This window comes from Galeopterus variegatus, unplaced genomic scaffold (genome assembly GCF_000696425.1).
Source record: "Galeopterus variegatus unplaced genomic scaffold, G_variegatus-3.0.2 Scaffold2897, whole genome shotgun sequence".
Lineage (NCBI taxonomy): Eukaryota > Metazoa > Chordata > Mammalia > Dermoptera > Cynocephalidae > Galeopterus > Galeopterus variegatus.
This window is the reverse complement of record NW_007729008.1, coordinates 107,592-119,299: the sequence shown is the minus strand read 5'-3', so window position 1 is coordinate 119,299 and position 11,708 is coordinate 107,592. Positions and strand designations below refer to the sequence as shown.

The window sequence follows — 11,708 nt, the reverse complement described above, 5'->3', positions numbered from 1 at the left end:
CAACGGATCGCAACCCTCGGTGTTGCGCCCGCACCTCGCTCAGCCAGTGAGCGGCCGGTCTCTCTGTATGTGGGATCCGAACCCTGGGCGGGAGTGCCGCCACGCTCCCAAGCGGCGCACTGTAGCAGTGCGCCACCGGGCCGGCCCTGCCCTTTGCAGCTCTTAAGCCTTCTCCTATCCTACTTGGCTGACCGCCATCTGGTTGCCATCTTACCACTGTGCATCCAGATACCTACATTTCAATATCACCCCTTCTCAAAGTCTGGATTGGAGAGAGGGAAAGCCAAAGGGAGAAAGCAGTTGCTTCCCCCTGCAGCGTAAGACCAGCCTTCGGAATTCTGGTTTCCCATCTTACCATGCCCTGCCTCTTCCCGTGATGACTGAGACTGGAACTGTTTGCTGCCCACAGGGCTATTGTCTTATCCTACAGGACACATCAGTGTTCTCATCTCAGTTTACTGCAGTAAACTCTACTTCCCCTTGCCCCATACAAGAAACTGATTTGTACAATGGCCATTCAATAGTCATTGGCTATAAAAGTAGAGAGACTGCTGGAGTCTGTTACATCTTCTGGGAGTCACTTCTACAAGTCCCCAAACTCTAGTCTAGCTAAGAAAGTTCAGCAGGTTGTGACAGTTAAAACTCAGAAGTGATTCCATGGTAAACAAGAATGCCTATCAGTTTATATTTTTAGAAATATATAGGCTTAGTAATTTGAATAATTTGCATATACAGCAATCACCTTCTATTCAGATCAAAGAACAGAAAATTAGTTTTGCTAAACAAGAGCTTAAATACACAGCAAGCAATACTGGTGAACGAGGGGTTCCACAGAAGTAAATTTTCTGGCTAATAAAAATTTTACCCACTAAGCATTAGCTTAATTTTTACTGACAGGGAAGATAACTTTGAAAAATGTATCCCACACTTGACTTCTTTGGGGATTTTGATGACTGCTATCCCCTTTCTCCTTTTCTCTCTACTCCTTTGGCTTTCATATATCTTCATTCTCTTCAGGTTTTATCTTTGGTTTCCCCCTGACTGCTTTACACACTGGCATTTCTTGGGGTCCTATCCAGTGCCCTCACATTACTACACTGTCTTCTTGAGCAATGATACTTGTTTAAGTGCACACCATAGTTATACACTTGGTTTAATCTATGCTATCACTACACACTATACACTGATGACTCTTAAATACACATTTTCAGCCTGGACTTTTCTTGAGTTTCCAACCTACATATCCAATTTACAACTCAACTCCATAGCTCGGACAAAAAGTGGCATCACCTCTTAAATTGTGATCCAGTTAAACTCATTACCTTCAAATCTGCCCTTCCTCTATCCTAGTTCTTCCAGTCACCCAAGAAGTCCAGAGTCCATAGCTCGGACAAAAAGTGGCATCACCTCTTAAATTGTGATCCAGTTAAACTCATTACCTCCAAATCTGCCCTTCCTCTATCCTAGTTCTTCCAGTCACCCAAGAAGTCCAGAGCCTTTCAGTCCCTACATATCCCTCTCATCTCACACTGTCAGTTTACAAACATGCTAAATATCTCTTGAATCCAACCCGTTATCCTATTCCCAATGTCACTGTCCTTGTTCTTAGCTGTTACTTGCAACAGAATCTTACTAGAAGCTCTGCCTCCATTCAGACCTTATTACCACTAGAGAAGTACTTTTTAAGTGCAAATTGGAAGTCATTTTTATGTTCTAAACCTTTCAATGACTAATATTTGTGTTATAAATAAGACAAAGTCCAGTCTTTTTTATTTTTTTACATGCATACAGAGGCCTCCATACTCAGACTCCTGGCTATACTCCCTAATTTTCTACTATCCTACATGCCATTTATTCATATTTACTCAATATTCTGGGAACATACTATGCTGTTTCATATTTTTTGTCCTAACTTACACTATTTTCTCTGGAATATTCTTACGTGTCCTTACCCACATACCTTATCCTTTTATTTACCTTGAAAACACCTATTCATCTTTGGGGACCCAATTTAAGCGTCCTTCCTCCATGAAGCCTTCTCTGATCATCCTAAGTAGCATCATTCACTCTTCTGAATTAGATACACCTCTGTAACACTTACCATATTCTAATGCAATTACTTGTTTACAACTCTGTCTCCATTACATTAGGTTCATTGGCTGAAGGGATCATGTCTTATCTTTGTATTCCCTCTCCCCAGTCCCAAGCAATAGTGGGGTATTTAGTAAATATCTGATGGCCGGTTGTCTGGATGAACAGTTAAGGGTAGCTCTAATACCTCCTCTTTGGAATGAAATAGATAGACTTTGTGATTGCTATATTACTCTGAATGCCTTTTTTGTTTACTTCCAGGTTTTGGCTATGTACTTCATGTTTGACATTGCCAAGAGTCTGATGTTTGGATAAGCAGATTGTCTGCACCATGTAACTTTACAGCATATTCAATTGCAACTATGGCCAAAAACGACTGAAACACACTTTTCCATTAAGAGCTGTGTGTACCTTTGAATAAATTAGGTTACATGTGTCCCCTAATCAAGATGTTACTTTCTCCTGACTATATGTCTTCAAAATTCTCTGCCTCCCTCCTTCTCTACTCCCAATACTTTATCTGTTTCAAATTCTTTTTGGAACAGAGGTTTATAAAATATACATGTCATGTCCACTTTGTTCATATTGATACCACTATTTTATTCCACATTAAAACACGCACCCACACTGTATTTATCTTTTCATTCTTACAATTTATCTCAGTTAAGTTTTTGCACTGATTTAATTGCCATAGGTTTTAGCTAAAGCAAATCTAAGTATTTTTCTGATTTCACATTAAGCAAATCTTAAGTAAACTACATTGAAATTGTGGCTGTGAGAGACTGCCAGATTTCCAATCTGCTGACACAAAACTTAACTCATCTGTCTCCTTCACTTCCTGGTCCACAATCTCTGCTTTCCATAGATCCTTCCCAATTAGTAAGATTTAAAATTCGTTTTCCTGAGACAAAATTAGTGTTTTCTTAAGCTTCGGGTACTGATCGCAGAATCAAGCATTAAATAATTGGTATGATACTAAAAATACAACACACGTTTTGTATTCCTCTTGAAAATTATGAAATTACATTACCTGATTAGACTGTGATAATCTTAGGATGGTAGGGAATTCATCTTTAAACTCATCTATGAGGTCCATGATTGCTTTCTGGATCCCCTCAACTAAACGAAAGAGGTTAGGGGGAAAAAGTTAGAAACATTCCCTGAATGATTCAAAAAGAACATAGAACTCTGGGCCCACCCCCCGGTGACCTGGAAAGCAAGGGAACCTAAGGGGATATTTTTCCCAGTTGTTCCCACACCCATATCCCCTTTACAACAAGATGGTGTATACTTTTTCCAGAAAAGTTCTTCAACACCTGCCCACATATCCACCCAATAGGTTTGATTGACATGATGAGTTCTTGCTTGGCTTCCTAGTGTTTAGCAAGTTTGCAAGCCTGGGCGATTCTTGTCCTACTCTGCCATTAGTAAGGGATGTGGGCAGCCTTCCACTCAGGAAAGCGGAGGAGAACAGAACCTGCAGCTCACTGCCGGAACTCTTTGTTACTGCACAATGGGCCTCTGAGAACTCATTACAGAAGCTTCTGAAGTCACTCTGGCAGTGGGAGGAACAAGAATGTTTGGAGGCATAAGAGGAGTGAGGGGGATTGAAAAATAAACCACACTAAGGAGTTCTACAATATAAGAAGAATTTTGTCCCAAATTCGGTAGTGATGCTTCAATCAATGGATCATCTGAGAACAAAGCTCCCTCTGAAAAGAGTTAATACATTAACTGCTGGCATTTACTTAAAAAATAAATACTTTGCATATCATGCCAAATGGAAAAGAAACACCAGCAGTTAATTCATGANAAAAAGTTAGAAACATTCCCTGAATGATTCAAAAAGAACATAGAACTCTGGGCCCACCCCCTGGTGACCTGGAAAGCAAGGGAATCTGAGGGGATATTTTTCCCAGTTGTTCCCACACCCATATCCCCTTTACAACAAGATGATGTATACTTTTTCCAGAAAAGTTCTTCAACACCTGCCCACATATCCACCCAATAGGTTTGATTGGCATGATGAGTTCTTGCTTGGCTTCCTAGTGTTTAGCAAGTTTGCAAGCCTGGGCAATTCTTGTCCTACTCTGCCATTAGTAAGGGATGTGGGCAGCCTTCCACTCAGGAAAGCGGAGGAGAACAGAACCTGCAGCTCACTGCCGGAACTCTTTGTTACTGCACAATGGGCCTCTGAGAACTCATTACAGAAGCTTCTGAAGTCACTCTGGCAGTGGGAGGAATAAGAATGTTTGGAGGCATAAGAGGAGGAGTGAGGGGGATTGAAAAATAAACCACACTAAGGAGTTCTGCAATATAAGAAGAATTTTGTCCCAAATTCGGTAGTGATGCTTCAATCAATGGATCATCTGAGAACAAAGCTCCCTCTGAAAAGAGTTAATACATCAACTGCTGGCATTTACTTTAAAAATAAATACTTTGCATATCATGCCAAATGGAAAAGAAACACCAGCAGTTAATTCATGAAGACTTCTGAACAGATTGTTTTTCCTTCACCCAAATGAGGATCACTAGGTCAAACCCAGACAAAACTCAAGTCTTTGGTTTGTCTTCTTTATAATCTTAGCCTTTTTTTCCTTCATTCTTCACCCTCCTAGTACTCTCCCAACTCAGTTGACCATTATTTTCCCCTGATCAAACCTGGGAAGAACTTGAGTCCATGTAGGCTTGATTGACTACCTAGTTATATTTTAGCGTGGATGAGTTAAGAGTTGGTTGACTCAAACCCCACTTTAATTTGAAGTCCTTATATTTAATTGTAGCTAGACCAGTTTCTCAGCAAACAAAGCTGTGGCTGCTGGAGTTCTATTCATGGGAACTGTTTGGGAAAGAGAAATCTTCATCAGAAGATTCTTCTAGCATGTGAAGCCTGCCAGATCCCTGGCTCTCACATTGCCCTTAGTCCTTAATCTGCATGAGAACACGCTCCACCACGCCACACACACTTCTCTTAACCAAAAGGGAACCTGCTTCCCTCCATTGTGACCCCAATATTTTAAGATAATTATGCCCAATGCCAGAAAGAAAATCTTATTAGACAATGATGAACACACACTCTGGGAGTCTATAAGATAATGAAACACTTTATTCGTCCTATCAAGATAGTTGGCCATCAGAGTCTAGCTCAGAGGAACACTTGGTAGTCCCTTCCCTGTTTCCCTCTTCTCCAGTCCCACCCACCCCTGGTTCTTTTTATCCGTCAGTCCACTCCGATGTCCTAGTTCCCAATTGGTTTCACCTGGTTTTCTTCTCTTTTTCACAGTTCTCTCCTTCCTAGGCATCCTATAAAATTAACACATCTACAAGTAAAAACATTCCTCATGCTAATATTTACCACACTTAAAGCATAACTGACTCCACGTATTGTGCTAACAAAGTCTTTTTTGTCTTTTTTAATGTCCCTCTCCCTAAAAGTAGAGTAAAAAATGACAGAGATGATGTAATAAGAAAATCCCACCCTGCCACTCTTATTTTATATTTGTGACCTTATGTGATAATATGTTGGCTTGTGTTTAATTATATTTTTATACTATAGCCTATGTATCTTATGTTACTTCAGATAAAGTTAGACAAAATATCAGTGTCATTGGTTATCTCCCTTTTAAATTCTTTCATTATGTTATTCTTTATAGCTCATAATAGAGTGCCCATACTTATAAAATAAAAAGTTAGACAAAATATCAGTGTCATTGGTTATCTCCCTTATAAATTCTTTCATTATGTTATTCTTTATAGCTCATAATAGAGTGCCCATACTTATAAAATAAATTAGAAAACAATTATAAATACCTCCAAGTAATTTTTATAATAGTCCTACAGATTTATCCATATTTAAAAGGCTTTAATACAGAAAAATAGAACCTGTGATTTGCACACATCTTTGAGAGAAATGAACATTTTACGTAATCCAAGTGAAAGCAGTAAACGCTTAGTGATAGAAATAAGAAGGTTTTGGGTGAAGTCAGATCTGAGTTTGAATTCCAACTCTGTCACCTAATAGGGTGTGTAATCTTGGGCAAATTACATAAGTTTTCGAAGCCTAAATTTTACTTTTTAAAAGGTGACAATACTTACTAAACTTTAAGCACTCAATAAATGGAAAATACTGTTATATATACTGCACCATTTTGCTTTTGGAAAGTTTGCAAAACTTGGATTTGCCCAGTTCACATGGGTTTCAGCTTGTTTTGATTTGTACCCAACTGTCTGGAACCTTGTTAACTTACCTAACTGGATCCTTCCTTCAAACTTACTTCAAACTCTGATATGGAGCTATTACTCCTGACTTTATGTATTACCCACCAACCCCAAGATCTGTCTACCATATTGCACTTCTTTAGGAATTGTTGTTGGCCCCAGATCAAGGATTTGGACTGGAAGCCACTCCCTTTGCTTGTCAACCCAATAACCAGATCAGCTGTATCAGTCCCAGTACTATATCCTCCATTGCTCAGCATGCTTTGAGACTACGCACATCTAAGTTAATAGAAAGTGTTTAATAATATCAAAGTAATTCTAAAAATCATTATCTGTTGGAAGGGAACTGACATTTATTGAAGTCCAGCTGAGTGCTAGTAAATGTGCTAGGAGCTAGGTTACATCACTTATCTATTCTAATTCTCATAACAACTCTATGAGGTAGGAATGTTCTGAAAGAAATCTGAAAACATCAAACAATACCAATACACTGGTATTACCCAGTGAAAAATCCTCAATGAAAATTTGTATAAAGATAGTTAATGCAGGGCAATTCTGTCTAGCATTAAGCTGGAAAAAATTGAAACACAGTACTTAACAAATGATTGTTACCCCAAGACTATGGAAAGCTTATTATGTTTATAAAATGTGGACTCTTTATATCTAACTATGTACATAAAAGAAATTTACAAAAAAGTGTTTAAAACAATATAGTTTATAATCATCCAAAGTTATATGTACATGAATGAGACTTGGAAAGGAATCTAGTAGTAAAAGTCAATATTCATTGGGTTCTTTATTCCTAAAAAGTAGTGTGTAACAGAAAAAATCAAAACAAAACAAAAAACCCTAAATTTTTTTAAAAAATCACTATAGAAATATTATTTCCATATAATTATTCACTTATGTCTAATTAGTGAAATACCAGGATGAAGTATAATTGAAAGTATGATAGCATGTCACTTTGCTTAGATACCAGTTTAGTGTGTAGAAGAGGTCTCAACATCTCCTATTAAATCCAGATAAGCCTGATGTTGGAGAACTGATGGGGCACCCTAATAAAAGCCTTTATACATGACACTGCAGGACTCTCCTGGGAGAGAAGTTAGATTAAGTAAGGCAACCTGCTCTAATAAGGCCCATCTGGTAACAGTGGCTGAAGCATCAGGGGAGAAGAGTGGGTCTGAGCCCAGGCTGGTGTACGTCACTCAGATGTATCCTTGATCCCACATCCAACAGGGCTTAGGAGTAGATGGAATGAAAAGATAAACCTTAAGCAGTCTTACTAAACTCTCTAAGGCAGTGGGACACAAATTAGCTACACAAGTAACATATCCCTCCCACAGAGAGTCAAACACAAAAGAAAAAAGAGGCATTCTCCAGGACTTTGCCAAAAATCTTTGGCTATTTGAAAGTGTCACTGCATCAGTAGTGGTACCATTGTGAGGATGTAGTGTCCAAAAANGTTGGAGAACTGATGGGGCACCCTAATAAAAGCCTTTATACATGACACTGCAGGACTCTCCTGGGAGAGAAGTTAGATTAAGTAAGGCAACCTGCTCTAATAAGGCCCATCTGGTAACAGTGGCTGAAGCATCAGGGGAGAAGAGTGGGTCTGAGCCCAGGCTGGTGTATGTCACTCAGATGTATCCTTGATCCCACATCCAACAGGGCTTAGGAGTAGATGGAATGAAAAGATAAACCTTAAGCAGTCTTACTAAACTCTCTAAGGCAGTGGGACACAAATTAGCTACACAAGTAACATATCCCTCCCACAGAGAGTCAAACACAAAAGAAAAAAGAGGCATTCTCCAGGACTTTGCCAAAAATCTTTGGCTATTTGAAAGTGTCACTGCATCAGTAGTGGTACCATTGTGAGGATGTAGTGTCCAAAAATAGCCAGAACTGCAGCAGTGCCTGAGGGAGACATGGCGATATCTGCAGAAGTAGTCACAAGTTGCAAGCAGATGTCACGTGCCAGGCAGCTGACCAGACTTGTTCCTGATAATTAGACACCCCTTGGGAATTCCCAAAACTATATGGAGGAAATGGGGCAGCTTCAAGCCTTGGAAGAGATTTGAATTTTTGCAGGTGGGGCAAAGCCAATGAAATTTAAGTTATTATTATTCTTGTGATCCCACTTGTAATCACAGGTTGATTGACCTTGGGAAATTCTGGGTCACAAGAGAAAATGTAAAGACCTCCTCATTCTAACAAGACGTTAAGGCCTCTGGTGTGTAAATAGGATGTTTGTAAATTGAATCAAAATGTACTTGGGGAGCTTATTCTTTAAAAGTAACCCTAAATAAAATTCTTCTGTAAGGTAAATAATGATCCTTTTAATACCAAAAATAAATACCTACTCCATATCTCATAAATTTGTTTCAAAACAGATATATTGCTAACATTTTGTTTCTTATTAAAAATTATTTAATTGCTATATTCTACAATTTCAGTTGGATTCCATTAATATGGAGTACACTGGGGGAAAGCCCAATGGACATCTACAAATAGTTACGGTAAAGTGACAGGCTACACAAAGGGAGAGAATTAGCAACGATAGCATTGTTACCCATGTTTGAGAGTCACTGAGGGTTGGTTAGATAGTAGGAAGCTGAGAAAGCCAGATTTGTTTACTGTCTGTTTCCTCCAACAGAACACAAGCTCCCTGAGTTCTGGGTCTTTGTTTTGTTCAAGGCTATATTCTCAATACCTAGATAGTGCTTTTACATGGTAGACACTCAATAAATAGTTTCTGAATTAATACAATCAAATCTGTTATGTCTCAGACAGGATAAAAAATTTATCATTAACATACTTATCATAGCAACAATTAACTGATAGGTAAGTGCAAAACACCTAAGACACATTACATACACATACACACACACACACGAACACATAATGTATATCAGATGTTATTGGAAGAAAACTGTTTTTCTCCACATACAAAGCACTATATTTTTATTTATTTATTTTACCCATGAGAGTGAATACTGGCTCATGTGACATGGCCCCACAGTTCAGTGTGAGCTTAATGAGAACTTGAAAACAAACACATTGCGAACATTTGTCTTTGATTTTCCTTTGTACTTTTTTTGGTAAATAATACTGAGTAAATTATATTGAGTAATAATACTTGGTATAATATTGCAGACAGTCTATTATTCTATGTATTTCAGAATAGAAGATAAAAGCATAGTAAGTTAATGGTGGTAGTATTGATAAATATGAGTAAATATAAATATGTAATGCAGTAGAGATCAAAGGAGCATACATGTTAAAGATTTCAAAATACTAATTTTTAAAAAGCAATCCCTGGGCCGAGCCCGTGGCGCACTCAGGAGAGTGCGGCGCTAGGAGCGCAGCAGTGCTCCCGCCGTGGGTTCGATCCTATATAGGGATGACTGGTGCACTCACAGCACTCACTGGCTGAGCACGGTGCAGCCAGTCTCAAAAAGGACAAAAAAAAAAAAAAAAAGCAATCCCTAACACTAAAACAAATTGAAAAAAAAAAACTACCTCTATGTCAAATTGCTTATGTAACAACACCTAGAAAGGACTTCTTTTGAGTGACTTTAGAACACAGTACAGATCATTCCAAGGACAGAAATTTTAAAACATTTTAAATTTCATTCAGTCAAATTCTTGTATTAATTAATAATTAATTATTAATATTAATTAGTATTAATATTGGTTTTGTTATTTGAAATTATTTTCCTTGTAGTATAGGATAAGCACATTATTGTGTTAATAGTGTTAGGAATCAAGAGTTTCAGTGTAAGAAAAAAGAAGGCCCAATTAGAAAATCAAAGAACAAAGTAAAACACTGTAATGTTAAATAGAATTGGAAATATCATCATCAACTCATGATTTTTAAGAATACATCTTTTCTAGATCTACAGACTGAAATGACTAGAATCACGACCAGTCTAGTAGCAAAAAGCACCCTAATATCTAGATTCTGAATTTTAATTTAATCCCCCACTACAATGAACATGGACTCCTTGAAGAAACAGCTGATACCAGGTCTGGGGAAGGAAAAGTACAAAGACAGCCAAGGAAATCTGGCAGAAAGTTAGGAAGTTTTTGAAGATTAATGGGGGTCCAATTAAAAAGAAACGAAGGCCAGCTTGAAGTGGTTTCTACTGGCCCTCGATGTGATGGTTTGGGCTTTACGATGGAAGGATCAGATTATCATCATGTCAATCCAGTGGCCAATTTTAGCATCACTAATTATGGGACAAACATATTATATGTCTCCTAATGTAATGCAATATGAAGTACATGCCATCTGTGATATATTCTCGCCAAAAATGTTCCAACTTGTTCTGACTTCTAAATCTATCTTCCAGTTTGCCAGAAATACAGACAATAGAGAAGAAACCAAAATTAGTGCTTCTCAAACTGTGTTGAAGTCAATAAATTAAAAGTGGATTACCTTTTTGAAAAAAAAGAAACATTTGGGCCGGCCCCGTGGCGCACTCGGGAGAGTGCCGTGCTGGGAGCACAGCGACGCTCCTGCCGCGGGTTCGGATCCTATATAGGGATGGCTGGTGCGCTCACTGGCATAGGGATGGCCGGTGCGCTCACTGGCTGGGCGCAGTGCAGGCGACACCACACCAAGGGTTGCGCTCCCCTTACTTGTCACAAAAAGGACAAAAAAAAAAAAAAAGAAACATTTAAAAAAGACAAAAAGGCATTATTTTGGTTTACTTTTCAGTCTTTTTACAGTCAAATGAAATTGTCTTTTCTTTTTAAAGCTTCTGATTTTCCTTTTAAGGATGTTTTACCAGGGCCTAAATACATGTAATGTCCTTCATTTTCTTCTGTTTCCCTTCTTCAAATTTAATTTATTATTTTAAAATTTTCAGGCCATTTATGCTTCATGTTTAATAGGCTGTTATTTTTTTTATTTTATTTTTTTTTTCGTCCTTTTTGAGACCAGCCGCACCGCGCTCAGCCAGTGAGTGCTGTGAGCGCACCGGTCATCCCTATATAGGATCCGAACCTGCAGCGGGAGTGCTGCTGCACTTCCCAGTGCCACACCCTCCCGAGTGTGCCACGGGCTCGGCCCTAATAGGCTGTTATTTTCATCCCTCTGAATGTTCAATTGTTCTAGTACCACTGATTAAATGAACTACTGTATTCTAATTGATGTGAAATACCACTTTTTTCATATATGTGTATACACACACACACTGATATATACTGGAAACTATTTCTGGACTTTCTATTCTTTTTTTTTTTTTTAAAGATGACCGGTAAGGGGATCTCAACCCTTGGCTTGGTGTTGTCAGCGCCACCCTCAGCCAGTGAGCAAACCGGCCATCCCTACACAGGATCCGAACCCGTGGCCTTGGTGTTATCAGCACCGCACTCTACCGAGTGAGCCACGG

At 38.6% G+C, this 11,708-nt stretch overlaps 1 protein-coding gene across 2 annotated transcripts in view; it reads right to left on the bottom strand.

The window, feature by feature from the left end:
- SPATA9 (spermatogenesis associated 9) overlaps positions 1 to 11,708 on the bottom strand; it is a 75,528-nt gene that overhangs the window by 28,626 nt on the left and 35,194 nt on the right. The window contains exons 1-2 of one of the 2 annotated variants that reach the window (XM_008583365.1): positions 4,055 to 4,115; positions 3,122 to 3,210 (exon numbers count right to left, since the gene is read on the bottom strand). In XM_008583365.1, the coding sequence (XP_008581587.1) occupies positions 3,122 to 3,210; positions 4,055 to 4,115 (150 nt within the window). Of the gene's footprint in view, positions 1 to 3,121; positions 3,211 to 4,054; positions 4,116 to 11,708 lie in introns of those variants that run through there. The other variant, XR_551273.1, reaches the window with a different exon arrangement.